This window comes from Balaenoptera ricei, chromosome 6 (genome assembly GCF_028023285.1).
Source record: "Balaenoptera ricei isolate mBalRic1 chromosome 6, mBalRic1.hap2, whole genome shotgun sequence".
Classification (NCBI taxonomy): Eukaryota; Metazoa; Chordata; class Mammalia; order Artiodactyla; family Balaenopteridae; genus Balaenoptera; species Balaenoptera ricei.
Window position 1 is genome coordinate 100,020,418 of NC_082644.1, and position 19,541 is coordinate 100,039,958.

The following is a 19,541-nucleotide window of genomic DNA, read 5'->3' on the forward strand; positions in this document are numbered from 1 at the left end:
CACTACAGTATAATTTCCATGACCACAGCAATGACAACAATGAATACATTACTATTAGAAAAGAAAATTGTGCATTTTGTTTCACCTTAAGAGACAAAGAGCTGTAATCAAAAAAGAAAATAATAACACATGTTGCTAAGGGTATGGAGAAATCAGAACCCTCATACATTGCTGGTGGGAATGTAAAATAGTGCAGCTGTTTCAAAGACAATTTGTCAGTTCCTCAATAAGTTTAATAAAGAGTTACCATATGACCCAACAATTCCACTTCTCGATATATAGCCAAAAGAAATGAAAATGTATACATAAATGTTTATGCCAGTATTAGACATAATAGCGAAAAGTTGCAAACAACCCAAATGTCCATTGTAGGATGAATGGATTAAAAAAAAGGTAATATATTATTCAGCAATAAAAGGGCATGGAGTACTGATACATGCTACATCATGGATGAATCCCGCAAACTTATGTTAAGTGAAAGAAGCCCATCACAAAAGAACACATATTCTATAATTCCATTTATATGAAATGGCCAGAATAAGCAAATCTAGAGACAATGTAGACTTATGGTTGCTTAGGGTTGAGGTGGTGGATGGAGGGATCTGGGTGGGGAGGTGACTGCTAAAGAGAACAGTGTTTCTTTCTGGAGTTGTGAACACTTTCTAAAATTGATGGTAGTGATAGGTGCACAACTCTGTGAATATGAAAAAGACAAAGAGATAATAACCCTAGCTGTGTATTCTGAATGCATAGTATATGATTCAGCTTAAAGGACAATCACACACTGTCACACTTTAATGAAAGTTGAAGGAAATGGAAAAATGGAACTTTTATTATGTTCTGGGTAGTATGTCATATATTTTGTGCCTTTTAACTTATCATATTCTGTTAATTATTACCTTGTTTTACATACAGAGAAAGTGAAGTTTTTGAGGTTAACTGATAAGAGGTCACAAAACCATTAAAGGGCAGGATGGGTGAACAGTAGATTTTTTAAATTCTAAAGCTCAAATTCAATCCAATGTATGCACAGGCCACTTGTTATTGGTACTTTTCCTCATTATAAGTGAACAAATGTTAGGAAGAATAATTTTGTAGACACATTGTGTGTATCAGTAAGCACATTTTGATCGAGGACATGGGCTGATTATATTTGGGGGGGGGGTGAGGAAGAAAGGCTCTAGGGAGGTAAGGGAAGGATTTCCTGGAATTCCTTGTGGTGCTTAAAAAAACCCCACAAAAAGCATAAGCTATAGCAAGGGGAAAGCAAGTTATGTTAAAATGTCTGTAATGCATTGAGTTAGGTTTTAGAAACTGAATAATAATCTATTACAGGGGTGAAAATCATTTTTCACTTTGAGCTCAACTTCAACCAACTGGTATTGTCTGTCTAGAGCAACGCTACTGAGCAGGATTGTGGGGCAGAGTCTAGAGCAAGTGGTGAAGAATATTAGGATCGATTAGTGAATTCTGCCATAGTATGGGAAGGCGGGGGACAGCAGGAGAGCCACATATTTATTGTCTTCTTAAAAAAAATACAAATATACAAGAACATTAGGAGGGCGTTTACTACAGTTCATCACACTTTAAATTGCTTATGTAATCACTGAGACAGCACTCTCAATGACAACACAATGGATTTTACATATCTACAAGGAAGGATTTAAGATTCTTACCCGAGCATTGTCCACATCTACATTAGCAAACAGGACGTTTCGGTATTGCACGGACATTTCCTTCAAAGTAAAAGAGTAAAAATTCCTCATTAGCTTAATGTTAATATTAAATCACACACTAGCAATGTCTTTTAGCAAAAACAAAACCGAACAAAAAGGTTGATCAAGAGAGCTAAGTATCATTCTGGCATTGCACTACTGCCTAGAACCTCAAGCACCAAAGCCAAAGGTTGGATGCTGCCAAGGTCAAGCAAAGATCAATGGCAGAACCAGAGTCTAAAGTCTGTGTTCTGCTACGTATCAAAACTAGATTTTCCAGAATCCTCTGCAGGCTGTCTTCCTGTTAGGTTCTGCCAGTGGGAAGCATTTGCAAGAAAATGGAAAATGGGAGGAGGGAAAAACAACTCTTCTGCTTCTGTTCCAGATGTTCTGGAAGCATCTTTGACAGCGGTGGTGACAGTGGTGTTGGTAATGGGTGTGGGGTAGTGGATGCAGAAGCAGCCTGTAAATGTCAGCTCCTGGGATTTTCTTTTTTCCCAACAGCTGTGTTCATTCTTTAAGGGCACTTAATAGCATATTGATTTGTTTGCATTAACATCATATCTCAAGCATTTCCATTGACCTGTTTCAAAAGAAACCTCTCTTCAATGGTGGTGTGAAGTGTCCAGAGTTTGGCCAAGTGGAGACAACAACAGATGGAGCTGTCACTGGTGGTTGCTCCCGTGGACAAGCAGGAAGCAGCATGACACGGACCGATTAGGTGGACATTAGGTGCAGAGTTCTGTTGTAGGGATTCTCTCTGGTTGTTTGTTCATGGAATGTGCCCCAAGTGGGAGTTCTTTCTTCAGTGGCTCATCAAGATGATGAAATTGGGGGGAAACTCTTGGATAACAAACACGAAGGCCTTTGGTATTTTAGAGTACTCTTCAGATAAAAAAAAAGATGCTGGTTTTGACTGGCTGCATCTCTATGCCTGGTAGGAAGATGGTGTTGCCCAAGAATTCTGGGGAAATTGACTTGCACTTTTCAAGTTTCAAGATACATGGGTGTTCTCCAGTAGCAGTCAGGCGGGGCAATGGGTTTGACTTATGTGGACATCTGATTTCAGAGTCAGGTTCTATTTAGGAAGTTATCAGAGTCTCCCAAGTCTGACAGGAAATGGACAGGGTTATAGTAGTTTTGTATTGAGTAGCAGTCGGAAGACATGGTACAGATACGGGTTCCCTGCTAGACTGGGGTTCCCTTGTGAACACTGCCTTCCCTCACGGTCCCACCCCATCTACCTAGGACCCTCCTCTGCCCTCAACAAAATTCTTCCTTCTGTTCTGTTCTTCCTCCCATATAATCTGTTACCATCTGGTCACCTGTTCTGTTTGCTCTTAACTGTCTCCTGAATTTGATCTTTCCTTTTTTTCTCCCCAAACCACTGCCCTAGTTTTGGTAAACTCATCATTGACATTGTTGTTCACCTTGGGTTACCTGCCTCAGTCTTTCCAACCCATCCTTATACAACACTGCCAAAAGTATTTTCCAAAAACCCACGTTTGATCATGGCAAAACCTTTTTAAACATTCTTCTGTTTTGACTCTACAGCAACTCATTAAGTTATAACACAAGAGCCTTCTCCATCTGGGCTCAGCTTCCTTTTCAAGGCTCGTGTGTTGCTACTTCCACTGTATACACTGTACGTTAGCCTCACAGAGTACTTGCCTTTCCACGATCACACCACGCAATTTCTCAACAAATTTATAACCTCCCCTTTTCCAGAAATGTTCTTTTTGGGGTTCTATGCCAGGTGATCCTCTTAGCCCAGAGTCATCAAACTTCGCCTTATAGACCAAATCCAGATCTCCACATGGTCTCATAAATAAAGTTTTATTGGAACATGTTTGCCCATTTGTGTATTGCCATTGCCTGCTTTTGTGCTACAACATCGAAGCTGAGTATATATGGCATAGGCCATATAACTTGCAAACCTGAAAATACTGTCTTTAACCTTTACAGAAAAGGTTGCTGACCCCTGCTCTTAATCATCAAGGCCCAGATCAAATGGGACTGTGGAATTTACTCAAGACTTAAAGTTTTAAATCACTTCTTAAAATCCACATTTGCTTATGATTTACTTTTTTTCTTCTTGCCATACATCCTTTAGAAGAGACTCCGGGTTGTCAACTTTTAGTTTTTGTGTGTCTGAAAAGGTCTTTTTTAAAAAAATTAATTAATTAAATTTAATTTGTTTATGGCTGTGTTGGGTCTTCGTTGCCGTGCGTGGGCTTTCTCTAGTTGCAGCGAGTGGGGGCTACTCTTCGTTGCGGTGCGCAGGCTTCTCATTGCGGTGGCTTCTCTTGTCGCAGGGCACAGGCTCTAGGGCGCACCGGCTTCAGTAGTTGTGGCACGTGGGCTCTGTAGTTGTGGCTTGCGGGCTCTAGAGCGCAGGTTCAGTAGTTGTGGTGCACCGGCTTAGTTGCTCTGCAGCATGTGGGATCTTCCCAGACCAGGGCTCGAACCCCTGTCCCCTGCATTGGCAGGCGGATTCTTAACCACTCTGCCACCAGGGAAGCCCCTGAAAATGTCTTGAATTCTTCCCCACCTAGAGTAATGGTATAGCTGGCTCACTTCCATTCCACCTTCCTGCAGAGCCTGGAAAAGGGAAAAGGTAAAGTTTCCTTGGATTCCCTTGCAGCTAGAGTTCTGGATGCAAATTGGTTTCACCAGTGAGATGCATGCAGGCAAGACTTGGAAGGCAGAAGTGAGACAGAGCTACTTTCTTTTCATCTTTGGATGTCCTGCTGGAAAGCAAGACTGGGGTGTGGGAGGGTAATCGTGCTGGAGGCAGCATCTTTGCTGAGGGATCCAGTGCCCTGACATCAGCTTCCGGATTTTGATTCTAACTCCCCGACTGCTGTCGGGGAGTTAGAATCAAAATCAACACTGTTCGTGTTGTTTTTCTGTTTGTTTTTTGTTTGTTTTCTCCCAGTAGTGGCTTCCCATTTCTTCTCACATCTGATATCTGCAAAGTTAGGATCCCCTCAGGTGGGTGTGTTGTGCTTTTGAGCCATTCATGGGGTTCCAGTCTGGAGCCCATTCATCCAGTCTTCTAATGATTTTATGAGCATTTAACTCCTCATATTAAAATCCTTTTCACTCTAATTTGGTTTCTGTTTCTACTTTGATCTCTGATAAAATGCCCTAGAGTAAGAAAAGCGTTTCCTCCAACTCCATTATGTACTATGAGTTTTTAATAAATGACACATGATGAATACCTTCTCTTGAAAAAGTTCAAACGTTACAAGAAAAATAAAGCAAAGCATGAAATTTTCCCATTCTCAATCCTCCCCCAATTTTCAGTCCCTCTCACAGAAAAAAAAAAACAAAACTTGTTTGATATGCATCTTCTGCTCCCCTTTGTCTACATATAATATATATGTATACTGATATATACATACACACATATGTATATGTATCTCTGTTTTACATAAATGGGACCATACTGTATAAATTTTCCTATATTGTTCTCTTTTTACTTAATTCTATGTTGTCTTGGAGGTAATTCCTTCATTATGTATGGGTCTACTTGATTCTTTTTATCATCTGAATAGTATTTCACAGTGTGGATACACCCAAATTTAAAAACTGTGTGTGCATTAGTCTGGATTCCAGCAGAAAATAGATGGCACATTCAAATTAGGATAATTTAGGGACGTTTATCACCAAAGGGCTAACTATAAATAACTATAAAGTTAAGGATGGGTGTGGAGGAGCTGTGAGAGTCTGGACACAACAGTGGCAGAGCCCTTACCGCCCTCAGGGCCCGAAGGTATGAAGTGAGAAAGGGGTTACCAAGCCTGAGATTAAAATGCCTCGTTGGCTATTGAAATTTGATCAGCTTTGACTTTGTGGCAGGTGAGGTAGTTATACTCCTGAAGCTAAACTTTGGAGACTCTAAGTTTTAAGTGTCTGAATAGAGGGGTCTGCCAGATATGAAAATGTTCCCTGTGGATATTCTAAGAATTTTAGGCAGAGAATAGATGTTGAGATGTCATGTAGCCAATTTCTCTATTTGAATATGTTGATTTTAAATTAAATATCAAAGGTTGTGATTGTGGTTAGAATGAATTCAGTTAGATTCAAGAATTTAAGTCAAAAAAGTTGAAATGTTAGAAATCTTGCTGAAAATAAACCAGAGTATTTTCAGTTGTGTAGAGAAATCCAAATTTTATATTTGAAGGAACAGATTTCATAAAATGGACCATAAATGTTAAACATCTGCGCAATAAGGAGAAATGAAAAGAAAATGCCCTGAGTTTCTTTCTGTTGCATGTTATACACCTCCCTCCCCGCCCCTCAGTGGTGAAAACTCTTAAATGGGGTAATAGGAAAATTAACTAGATGAAACATTGTATAGACATGAAAATTATAATCTGGAAACTTGATAAAAACATGAACCAATGTGTATATGGAAAAAGATCTGAATACAAATATATGATTACAACTAAGTGGAATATTTTACTAAGATATTTTATAAAGGAGATCAGATATGAAAGGAATATGTAAGACATAGGATTTGTTCTGATAATAGGGTTGAAGGATTGGGAGCAGTTTATTCTTTTATATTATAGTTAAAAACAAGTATCATGTTCATCTGTAATCTATTCCAATATCTGGAAGTTCTGAACTCTGGAACTTAGGTAAAATGTCATTATTACGAATAATCCATTCCTTTGTACAATTGTACTCTTTCGCACCTTTTGATGATCCTTGCAGAATTATCCATAGACAAGTAATATTAATCTTCTGGTTTATGTACTAATGATCTAATTAGATCTCACTATATTATATTCAGGTTAATCAGGATGCTTCAAAAAACTATGATTCTGTGCAAAAGATTTTAAGTTTAATTAGGTCCCATTTGTTTATTTTTGTTTTTATTTTCATTACTTTAGGAGACGGATCTAAAAAGATATTGCTGTGATTTATGTCAAACAGTGTTCTGCCTATGTTTTCCTCTAGGAGTTTTATAGTATCTAGTCTTACATTTAGGTCTTTAATCTATTTTGAGTTTATTTTTGTATATAGTGCTAGCGAATGTTCTAATTTCATTCTTTTACATGTAGCTGTCCAGTTTTCCCAGCATCATTTACTAAAAGGACTGTCTTTTCTCCGTTGTATATTCTTGCCTCCTTTGTTGTAGATTAATTGACCATAGGGGCGTGAGTTTATTTCTGGGCTTTCTATCCTGTTCGACTGATCTACATATGTCTGTTTTTGTGCCAGTACCATATTGCTTCGATTACTGTGGCTTTGTTAGTAAAGTCTGAAGTCAGGGAGCCTGATTCCTCCGACTCTGTTTTTCTTTCTCAAGATTGGCTAGTTGTGTTTCCATACAAATTAAAAAAAAAATTGTTCTGGTTCTGTGAAAAAAGCCATTAGTAATTTGATGAGGATTGCATTGAATCTGTAGATTGCCTTGGGTAGTACAGTCATTTTAAAACAAACGTATGGCTACTAAAGGGGAAAGGGGGCTAGGGATAAATTAGGAGGTTGATATTAACACATACACACTGCTATGCATAAAATAGATAACCAACAAGGACCTACTGTGTAGCACAGGGAACTATACTCAATATTTTGTAACTTATAAGGGAAAAGAATCTGAAAAAGAGTATCTCTATCCCTACCTATCTATCTATCTATCTATCTATCTATCCATCTATCCATCCAAATCACTGTGCTGTATGCCTGAAACTAACACAACACTGTAAATCAACTATACGTAAATAAAATTGAAAAAATTAAAAAATAATAATAAAAAAAGAAATAGGCACCAAGTGGGGGGGAAGCTATGATCCCATAATGGCTCATAAGGGCAAAACTTTTAAGATTTATTGGGAAAACTATTTGAGAACTTTAAATTCCTTCTAAAATTGTGAAATAGACACTGATGATACTTACATGAAAAAGAGGATAAATTCTTTTGCAAGGACCACACCATTTTGCTGAAAATTCAATTACTACAAGTTTGTTTTCGGCAGATTTCAAAAGTGCTTTTAATTCATCCTGAGACCAGAGCATAAATGAGGAAATGTGCACAATCACTGAATCTCATAATGCCTTGCAGGGAATAAAATGACAGCTTAGTTATGGTGCCCCACCCCATTGTTCTCCAGGGGATCCAACCTTTCCTAAATGTCCTTGAGGGCATATATATATTTATCTTTCTAAGTATACATAAGTGATGATAAACCCACACAAAAAGGTTAGGATTCTATTTACCAGATGGGTTGGTAATGGTGGTTGGTGATGGTTGGATACCTCTGGGGAGAGACTGAGATGGGATAGTGAGAGATGAGGGGTGGAGGGTGGGGATGAATGGGTGTTCAAGGTGGACATCTATATTTGATATTTTATACAAGGACCTAAACATGCATTAACAGAGAAATCTAATGGAGAGCTAATCTAATACCTTGAATCATTTCTTGTTTTTGTTTGGTTTGGTTTTGGGGGGGTGGGCTGATCATTATTAAAGATATAGTTAAAACCATACATTTAAGGATTAGACATGCTTCTTGCTGAATGTCTTAAGTGAATTTTTTCTACCAACTGTCTGTGTCATCTAAGTAAAGTAAGATTTTCCCTCCTGGGACCTCAGATCATGGTATCTATGCTTGATTGCTTTGTGAACAATGTCCTACACTAGTTATTTCATGCATGGCTTGTCTTTGCAACAAGTCCCTACAGAACTCAATCCTGACTCACTTCTGTGCCTCTATGGCCCCTAACTGGCACATGTAAGTGCTCATGGAGCATTTAGTTGATGAATGAATGATCTGCTAATACATAGTGTTCTGTTCAAGATTTATTTTTCCTTTTCTCACTGGAATTCTACCAAGAGTATCTAATTTACTCTGCGCTTGGTATTCTCTTCCTTAATCTCTACAACCACCCTATGCAATGGATATTATTATTATTATCCCAATTTCACAGATGAAAAAACTAACATTTATTAGCTTTCTCATGGTCAACCAGCTGGTGAGTGGTGTAGTTGGGATTGCTAACCTAGTAAGCTTGACCCCAGAGTCCATTTCCTTAACCACTATACAAAATCGTCTCCTGAGTTCTTTATAGTAACGGGGCTCACTCTTCCTCTCTCTGGCCCAAATGCCATCATGCGCTTATACCTGGACCACTAATTAATATGGAGGGATGGGATCACTAATTGAGTTAAATCAATCAGGGCCTATCACTGGAAATAGGGATGGGGTTTATTCTATACAGATGGCATATACTTTATAAAAGGGGAGTCTTGACAATTACATTGCCATTTGATTTACTTTCAAGAAGTGAAACGGATGACTCAAAGAAGACATGCTCTGCCTTTACCAATATTCCTCCAGGAGAGGGGTGATTAACTTTTCAGAGAGCCATGCCAAGCCTCCACTTCTCACTTGCTTCTGAAGTTATAAGGTATGCCATCCTCAAAAGCATACATGTCTTCACTTCTCAGTAGTCGTTAGGGTGTAAAATGGACTACCTGGTCCAATGAATTTGACTTGGCTAAGTTCTCTGAAGGTAATACTCCCATGGTATGCATAGTGATCCCACATGTACCTATTGAGGTCCACTCTATGCCAGCTACTGGACACGCTGCTAGGATATAGCGTGGACAAAAAAACAAAACATTCCACCCGCTGCCTTCATGGAGCTTACATTTGGTGGGGAAGCCAATGGTAAGATTAATAAGTAAAATATATAGTAAATTTGTGATCATTGCTAATAAAGAAAAAAGGAGAAGAATAAAACAGGAGGGAAGGATGGGAGCTGGATTACAATCACAGTCGGGGTGGCCAAGGTCCACCTCGATGTGGCATTTGAATAAAGACATAAAGGAGACAATAGGCACTCAGAATAGGTCTCTGAGGAGGAGATGGAGAGGGCTTCTCAGAGGATGAGAGACCCCAAGCTATTCTATGAGAGTCCCAGAAAACCAAAAAAAGAAGAATTACCAAAATCATTAGCAAGTGTGTGCTATTTTTAAAACATTTTTTTATGTCAAAGGTACATGGCAATGCCTTCTTTCAATCTGATCGCTCTCATATTTGTGATCTTACATACAGGCACATTTGGGGAAAGTGTCAAAAGTCTAATTCTGAGGGTGCTAGTGGAGGGAAGACCCAGTCCCTACGTGTCCCCCTTCCCTCCACCTCCTGGTCCTCCTGTAATGTGGTCACATCAGAATGTCTGGATGCTAAATGCCTGCTCTACCTCTAAATGATGTAGGCCCTTAACCACTCTTTTAGAGGCAATTTTCTTTACATAAAGAATTATCCCTGGCCCATATATGTATTGAGATTTGTTGTGGCAGTACCACTGGACAATGGATGGAAAGTGATTTTATGAAATACCACCTAAACACTTGTTAATGCCCCTGGTCCATTCTATAGGCATGTCTAGGGGTTCTGTTCTCTTTCCTGGGATAAGAGAAATATGTGGACTATTTTACTTCCATAAAATTTTCCAGGTACAACTAAGGTAAAATTGGTGGGATCAGGTACAGGATGGGTTATGTTAGGAGCTGGTCTGGATCCAGCTAGAGTCAGAGCAAGAAATGAGATGGAGGAAGGGATAAAACTCTTTTTGATCAACTTTTCTCTTGGCTACTCTCTAGAGAGTGCCATCCCCCAAGAAACAACATGAAGAACAAGCATTAAAAGATAAAAATCTCCTCTTGCTACAGAGCAATGAAGGAATAGTGGATGGAGGAAATATTCCTTAAAGTTTATCAAATCTGCTCTCAAGATGTCTCTTCTGAAATACTCCTTGAAGCCAAATAAATACTTGCCATGTCTCTAATATTCTGCACCATGATTTACACCTGGGAATTGCTGACAAAACTCTCCTGTTGGTTCAGTTGGCTGACTGTAGCTGTCTCTTATCAACTATAGGATCCTAGCCGGAATATAAGGGTACCTTCTCTATGATATCATTGAACATGACATCTTAGAATCTGGAACTTTGCCAGACATGGAGCTAATTTCATTTTTATGCTATGACTAGTTAGTCAGTGTGTGGTCAGCCCAAAATCAGCCAACTGCTGGCCTTGTGTGCAGAATCAAAAACGTGTCTGTCTCTTGTTAATCTTCTACTACCTATTTCCATGCACCCCCTCCCTTCCCCAGCCCTGGCAACCACCAAATGAGAAATAAGCAAGGTAATATTAAATAGATGAAAGTTATTTTCATTTAGGATTTTGAAGGGATTAGTTTGCAGTTGAGAAAGATACTAAAGCCTAATCCTACAATAATGTTTCTTGTACATTTGGTTTTTATGAGTCACAGATTCTCTAAACTTTGTTATTTTTGTTCTAATTATTTAGGAAGTAATGAAACTTCACTTTCATGGACTGGACCAGGGGTTGGCCAACTTTTTCTGTCAAGAACCAGATAATACTTGGGGCTTTATGGACCGCATTCAGTCTTTGGTTCATATTCTTTGTTTTTAAATCTTTAAAAAATGTAAACATTTTTAGCTGCTGGGCCTTACAAAAATAGCAGCAGCTTGCCAAACTCTGCACATGATGGTTTGTTATTTTTCAGAATTTAATGTCAGAAGAAAACCCAAACATGGCCATGACCAATGTTGCTCAGACCTTCCTCAGAGCAACAACAACCACCACCACCACAAAGTAAGAAACTGCAGAATTCTACAATAAAACAAAACCAGCAAAATCATTCTTTCTGTTTTTTCCACTCCTCCATTCAGGTCTCTCAGGAATGAATTATCTGCCTTTCTTTTTAGTGTGTGTTAGATGAAGAGCTATGAATATTTCTTGTACAGCCTCGGCCAAGTTGTTTTTTGTTGCTTCCCAGCACCCATTTCTTCCACTTTCTACCAAAAATACATGGACTTTTCCGTGGGTGAATTTATCCCTCCTCCATTTTATAGCAGTTATGCAGTTTGTATGGGATTAATCTAAATCCAGGGTTCGACCCTGATGATCTTAATTTCCTCTTTCTGTAAACAAGATGCTGGCTGTCAGCTGTTATAAAACACACAGGAACCCAGTCTTTAAGACCAATGTTTCAGAAAGCAGTGAGGCAACAGAGAGGAAACCTGGGTTTTTGGTTTGGTCCACTGGATGAAATGTTGCTGGAAGTGCTATCTAAGCCTGATATTTGTTTCTACAGACAGCAAATGCCTTTACAGTTTAAACTGAATTAAGCTGGAATTTCTAATACTTACCTGGTAAACACTCAGATACAGTATTACAGAAATTTCTCCATTTGGGTCAAACCGCAGGAACTATGACTTAACATTGTCACTGGTGTTTAAAAATCTCTCACACAAGGCATGCAATAGTGAAGCAAAATCTAACTTTAGGACTGAGGAATCTAATTTCTGGCCTGCAATGTGTCCAGACTCAAAATAGTCATTAATGCTCTGAAATCACTATTTACCAACTGGCATTCCAGTCATCTAAGTTCCTTTTTGAGCCTCCCTAACTGCTTAATATTTATCAAGGGAGAAGGTGGAAGGAAAATGAGATTTAGACTCAGACAAATGTTATTATTCCACTTTACGGTATATGAGAGGCACTAAACTTGGATAAAACAACTTGGTTTCAAACCTGAGTGCTGCTATTGTGAGCTCTTGAACAAATTACTGCTTATCTAATCTTCTATTTCCTCATCTGTGAAATGGAGATAGCGCTCACCTCTTAGGGATATGATGATAATTAACGGATGTAAAGAAGTCTAGTGAAGTGTGTACAGCTCCTAGCTGAAGCCAGCAAAGGCATGCACCATTCTGGCTTTCCAAGTTTCTACTTCTGAAAGGGTTTTCTTACCTCTTAGTGAACAGAAAGCAAACCGCAACCCAATGTGCTCCCTTCTGAGCTGGCAGAGCTCTAAAAAGGAGAAGCAACATAGATTGTAACCTAATGTCCACAAGCCTCTGATGGCCCACTATGTTGATCATACCATAGGGTTGGCCAACATTGGTAAACTGGAATATTTTAGGAATAAACAAAGCCTCTTACTTATCTTGCAAAGAGTCCTGAGATCTGGCAATGCTGGGCCTTTCATTTTGTGTCACATGATGACCGTCAGGTGGAGAGCATGCTGGAGGCGGCAGCTCTTTCCAGCTGAGTCCCGTCCCCATCATCTTCCATTGCTTCAAGAACCCAAGGTGGAGTGGCAAGAAGCCATTTTTCTTGTGGGTGTGCGGCTATTTGTCTTCTACCACGATAATAGATATTTGAAGCATTTCTATTGTCTTGCCAGTGTCTGTTGTATTCTTTTTTCTTTGTCCCTGGGGTGCTTTGCTTATTAATATTACTTGCCCAGCTTCTACTGGCATTTGAGTTTGAGACTCTTGATTTTGATGCTTCTACCATCACAGCCAGGAATTTTATTCATGGTTATCCACTGAAGATCCTATCATTGCCTCTCCTTCTTCTTTTCTGTCTTTTTCATTCAAGAAGGAAAGGTAGATGTTGACGCATATTGAACATCTTCCAAGCCCTAGGTTGAGAACCACTGTTTTGAAGTGTGGGCTCCATTCTTGGCATCAGTTTCATTTATGTTATTTTGCAAATACCCTGTTAGTTAAGGTGACAGTGTTCACTCTATAGATGAGATAATCGAGCTGCAGCCAGCATAGATAACTTATCCTAGACGGAATCAAGTTAGAATTCAAGTCTGGGTCACCTGTCAGATAGGGAGGAACACAGGGTCAGCTGGAATCTGCAGGTCCCTTAGAAAGCTACTTAGCACTGGATGAACTCAATGCACTGCATTCCTTTTTTTCTCGGCTTCAGAAGCTATCCATCATCTCTACTATTCTTTTCCTTATGGAATATAGATCTTCCTGAACTTCTCTCCACTGCATTTGGAAAGGAGATGGTACAGAATTAACTCTGAGGCACAGCTACTTAACCAACAAACTCCTGCCATGTCCCTGGGTTCCCAGAAGTGGAGCAAGGCTGGGCCAGGACTTCTGCCTTCCGACACTAGGGCTTGTAGACTTTTCCACAGAATTAGCTGCTAAGCAGCTTGCCCAGCCCAAGGGCAGGGAGGGTACAAGCCGATGGATCACAGAAGTCTGTTTATATCCAACTGGAATCAAGTGCTATTAAAGTCCAGGAAAAGCGCTATTAAAGTCCAGGAAATGACCAAGTTCATAAAAACAGACATCTTTTTTATGTTTTGCAGAGAAAGTGCTTAGTTGGTAAGCAGGGCACTTTCTAATCCTGGATAAAAGCTCCTAGTCAAGTATTTTCTAGAAAAGGGCACTCGAGCCTTTCCTTTTACACTTGACTGCCTTCTTTGTTTCCCCGACACGCACTCACATGTAATTTTCCTAGACTCATTTCTGACCTCATTGTTGGAATCGTGAAGCTCCAAAACAGTCTGGGTGGAGTCTCCTTTTGAGAAGTCAGGGTTGCATTAAAAAAAAAAAAAAAAAATTATTCAGGGGTGGAATCCGGAGAGTGGGTTGGGAATTTGAAATCTTGAAGACATTGGCAAGAAAAAAACAGAGAGTGGGAAGAAAAGTAAAGAGAGGGAGAAAAGAAAGCGGGAGAGAGGAAGAGCAAAATAGGGCCAAGTGAAAAGAATTTTTAAAAGAATAACTAAAAAATAAGAATAAAGAGATAAATCATTCACATACGTGACTTGTAATCCACCTCAGAGCTTACAGAGACACGCACGCCAAAACGTGAAGGACCACAGAAGCAGATAGAGAGCTATTTAGTACAAAACTCAGATCTTTATTAGTCTTATCCTAAGGAAAAAAAGCCAGTTTATTCTCTCTTACCAAAGACTCCGGTGGGTGATATCTTCCTCTTCGTGTCAGTTTAGGCTTTAGTTGAGTGGTGAGTGGGGGAAGTTCGAGGATACGTACGCGAGGAAGAAGGGGCTGATCTGAAGTGCTCTGCAACCAAGGTCTAGAAAGAATTACAGCCACTATGAGGTGTTACTACTTAGTATGCTCACAGACTAACAGTATCAGCATCAACCTGCGAATTTGTTAAAAGAAAAAAATGAAAGAAGCTACGGGAACTACAACAACAACAAAGAATAAGAAACGAAAGAAGGAGGACGAGAAGGGAATTGTATACAGAGAGAATAAAGGATTTATAAGGAAGACTTTCATTATGTGGATGAGAAGTGGGAATTCCCTTTAGAAGACCTTGCTATTCAAGGTCATAGACAGTGGAATCACCTGGGGGCTTGAGAGAAAAGCAGAATTTCAGGCTCTATCCCAGATGCACTGAATAAGAGTCTGTATTACAAGATTCCCCAGGTGATGCTTATGCGTACTGGTGTTTGAGAAGTGCTGCTCTAGAGATCCGTTTCTATCAGGGAGCTGCCTGTGCAACAGAGGACTGGGAGCTCCAGCTTCAGCCTTGCCTGGGAATTGTGAGAAATGCAAATTCTCAGGCCCCATCCAGGACCTAATGAATCAGAATCTCTGAGGGCGGGGCCCAGATGTGCGTGTAAACTAGCCCTCCAGGTGATTCTGCTGGGCGTTCAAGTTAGAGAACCGCTAGGCTAGAAGTTTTTTGCTAACAACCGGATTGATTTATGTCGGATTGATTTATGTCAGTCTGGTGTATCACGCCTTCAACACCATAATGATGCAGGAGCATCGATCAAAATATCTCACACACTGGGAATTCCCTGGCGGTCCAGTAGTTAGGACTCTGCGCTTTCACTGCTGAGGGCCCCGGTTCAATCCCTGGTCGGGGAACTAACCTCCCACAAGCCGTGCGGCGCGGCCAAAACCAAAAAACCAAAACCAACTCACACCCTGAGTGACTTGGGCACCAATCAGTCCAAATGGATAACAGCTGTGCATCAGCTCAGCTGGGTGCCTGGCCAGGTAGTAACCCTTTCAGTTGCTAGATTGGGGGAGATCCAGGGTGTCCAAGGGGAAGGACTGGGACAGCCTCAATGAGGTGGGACATGAGGGCAGAGGCTACTTTTCAGCCATTATACTTTCCCATAATTTAACAGCTGGTTCAACGGGCCATACCTGCACGTATCGGCTAAAGATGAGCCTTGTGATATTGATGAAAAATGCAACAACTGCTCTTCCAAGACATCAAGGGCAACTGCAACATTCAGAAGTGGGTCATTTACCAGGAAAAATGCTTATTCAAAATAAACAAGCACATTTGCTTGGAATTTCAGCATTGAGATGGGAATATAACCTTCAGTGATCCCTTTACTAGTAGGAAGCAAAACTCTGCTAGGTCCCTGGGCCGACGGCTAGTCTAGGGGACAGAGCAGGAAGGAGCTCTATTATTTGAAAGGCACTTGGCATTGGCTCAAGGTTATGGGGCAGCAGTCACAATGGCGTGTAGTATGAATAGTACACAGCTCAGAGAGTGGGGAGAAAAAGAAAGGCAAGAGGCCAAGGACTCACAGAAAGACCCAAATAGAAAAGGGCCATTCTCAACCATCACCCAATCCCTACAACACGCCTTCAGGGAAGTGACTGAAACTGTATGTATCAAAAACTGTGCCAAGGGCAAAGTGTTTACAAAAGGTAAGTTATTTAGTATTATGGCAATTATAACCATCATGGGGCAATTTCTGCCAGCCTGGGGCAAACTCGTGCCTCTGGCTTTTGTGGGCTGTGGCCGCAGTGCACGGCTGTGAGATACGTATGCACTGTGGTAATAGTAAAGAAAAACATGTACATCATTACCCCAGACTTCTTAGATTCAGATCCTAAAAGTCCTTGGATTTTCCTTCAGGCATGGAAAGAGCTGGAACACAGACTGAGGTCAGAGAAATGCCTGTCACTTGGAGTGAGGGAGATGTTACCTGTGAGTCAGTTTAGAAAATGATCTGCTGGAATCAGCAAACATTCTGTAAACACACAAAAAGGACCTCAGCGTGCCCTCGAATAAACTGAGGCTCAGGGAAGCACCAAGGAGGAGAATTGACTAAAGCCGCGTCATTGCTTCTTTCCTACCGAAAGGTCCCTTTGTTTTCTATATATTAGAAAACACTGGAGTCTTCATTTACTTCTCTCCTGGCCACAGGTGGCTTACAGTCCCCCAAAAGCCTCCAAGGCTTCTTGTAAAAAATCTATAGTTAATTGTGTCTTCCTGATTGCTTTTATTATAAAAACATTTCAAAATACTGAGAACAGGAAAGTAGAAAAATAATTAACTGAGATATTATTTCCAAGACTGTATTATCACCACCGTTTATATTTTGATGTTATACACACACAGATGTAATTTAGTTTAAGCAAATCACCATTTTATTACTATGTGATTTTGCATTTTGCTCTCTCCCTTAATGTTATGCCAGGGGCATTTTCCCATTATCTAATGAACTCAGACTCACTTGATTTATAATTGTTGCATACCATTCTATCATTTGGGTGCATTGTGTTTTAACTGGCTTTTTTCTCATACTCTTTACAAACTTACAGTCACAAAACAACATCACAGAAAACTGCGATGAGTGTCTCTCCAATAAGTAATTGTGGAAACTCTTATTTTCTGAGAGTAACTTCCTAGGAATTTACTATTTTTAGTGATCTTGATGCCAATATCCTTCTTGAGTGCTTGCACCAATTTACAGACACCAGCACATCTGTGAACTTGCTCACCTTGCCATACCATCACCAGCGTTAGCATTGATTTTTATGACTTTAATTATTCTTTGTTAAACTGATAGGAAAGCTGTTATATTATTATAGTTTTAATTTGTATCTCCTTGATTACTAATATGGTTGAACATATTTCTATTTTTTATAAAATTACTTAGTATTTAATTTTTTATTAGGAGGTCTGATTTTTAATTTGTGAGAGTCTCTTTATATTTTAAGTTTTTTGGTAATTAATAGTTTTTTAGGCACAGAAATTAATTTTTTTGTCAAATCCGTTGATCATGTCTTTTGTCATTTTTCCATTGATTGCATACTTGAAAAGATCCTCTCCTTTTATGGTTATTAGTGTATAGTCATATTTTTCCTAATAACAAAAAGTAACTTTACTTTTTAAACCTTTTCTGTAATGATCAAAACACATTATAAAAACCTAGGACAATCAAAATACAGAAAGGATAAAGGATGTACCCCCCCAACAAATAAAATATTACATATATTCCTCCCCCATTGTATCCATGAACATTTTACTCTTTAATATTTTCAATATTTATTTTGTTGTTGAGGGAAGAGATGAGGATATACGTACATTTTCCTCGATTCAGTTTATGGGACATCAATCTATCTCTGTTGCTTTGTGATGTTTCCTACACAACCTGTTGAGATAATACCTGACATGGCAATGTTTAAGCATTTCTGTTTTTCACCCAGTGATTTGTGTGTTTATTCTTGCACCAGACCCACTTTTGTTTATTACACATTTAATTAAAATATAAAAGCTAATATTACTTGTCCACTGGAAACTTTTCTTAGGTATGAAAAAAAGGGGGGGTAGGGATAGATTAGGAATTTGGGATTAACAGATACACACTACTATATATGAAATAGATAAAGGACTTACTGTATAGAACAGGGAACTATATTCAATATCTTCTAATAACCTATAATGGAAAAGAATCTGAAAAAGAATATATATATACATACATATATACATATATATATCAATGAATCACTTTGCTGTTCACTTGAAACTAACACAACATTGTAAATCAACTATACTTCAATAAGAAAAAGAAAAAAAAAGAAAAAAGTCTGGAAAAAAATCATTGCTGTTAAGTTATATAAAAAATAGCTCCTTAAAAAACTAAAAATAGAGCTACCATATGACCCAGCAATCCCACTCCTGGGCATATATCCAGAGAAAACCATAATTTGAAAGGATACATCCACCCCAATGTTCACTGCAGCACTATTTACCACAGCCAAGACATGGAAGCAACCTAAATGTCCATCAACAAATGAATGGATAAAGAAGATGTGGTACATATATACAATGGAATATTACTCAGCCATAAAAAGAATGAAATAATGCCATCTGTAGCAACATGGATGGACCTAGAGATTATCATACTCTTTTTTTTAAGACTTTTAAAAAATAAATTCATAAATTTATTTTTGGCTGCGTTGGGTCTTTGTTGCTGTGCACAGGCTTTCTCTAGTTGCAGTGAGCAGGGGCTACTCTTTGTTGTGGCGCACGGGCTTCTCATTCAGTGGCTTCTCTTGCTGCAGAGCATGGGCTCTAGGCACGTGGTCTTCAGTAGTTGTGGCATGCGGGCTCTGTACTTGTGGCTCATGGGCTCTAGAGCGTAGGCTCAGTAGTTGTGGTGCACGGGCTTTGTTGCTCCATGGCATGTGGGATCTTTCCGGACCAGGGATCGAACCCGTGTCCCCTGCACTGGTAGGCGGATTCTTAACCACTGTGGCCCCAGGGAAGTCTGAGATTATCATACTTTGTGAAGTTACCCAGACAGAGAAAGACAAATATCATATTGTTATGGAGCACAAGCTCACTCTGCTTGCTGCATGACAGGCCAATAAATTGGAGACAAGGTGTCGAGGCAAGGAATACGACTGTATTTGGAAAGCCAGCAGACTGAGAAGAAGGCACACTAAAGTCTCAAAATAACCATCTTATTGGGGTTTGGATGCCAGTTTCTTTTATAGCATAGAGATGGGGAGGAGATGAGGAAGTAAAATAAAAAGGCCATAAGTTTGGCAAATATCACTTGGAATAGCCAGCCTCGGGGAGGGGATGGGTTAATTTCTTCTTTCTTGTAGCCATCCACAGGTGGACAGGGTCTGGATGTTTCCCTGAACAAAGGCACTTTGGTTTAACATTCAGGCAGAGGGGCAGGGTTCCCCAAGGTAGGCCATTATGTATAGACAGTATCCTCTGAG

The 19,541-nt window shown here is 39.6% G+C and overlaps 1 protein-coding gene across 1 annotated transcript in view; it reads right to left on the reverse strand.

Annotated features, from left to right (window-relative positions):
- Window positions 1-10,539, reverse strand: part of LOC132367935 (thioredoxin domain-containing protein 8-like) — a 30,782-nt gene extending 20,243 nt beyond the window's left edge. Inside the window, exons 1-3 of the mRNA XM_059926536.1 lie at window positions 10,516-10,539; window positions 7,629-7,733; window positions 1,677-1,736 (exon numbers count right to left, since the gene is read on the reverse strand). Coding sequence (XP_059782519.1) covers window positions 1,677-1,736; window positions 7,629-7,733; window positions 10,516-10,539 — 189 coding nt within the window. The remainder of the gene's footprint in view (window positions 1-1,676; window positions 1,737-7,628; window positions 7,734-10,515) is intronic.
- Window positions 10,540-19,541: the final 9,002 nt, after the last annotated feature.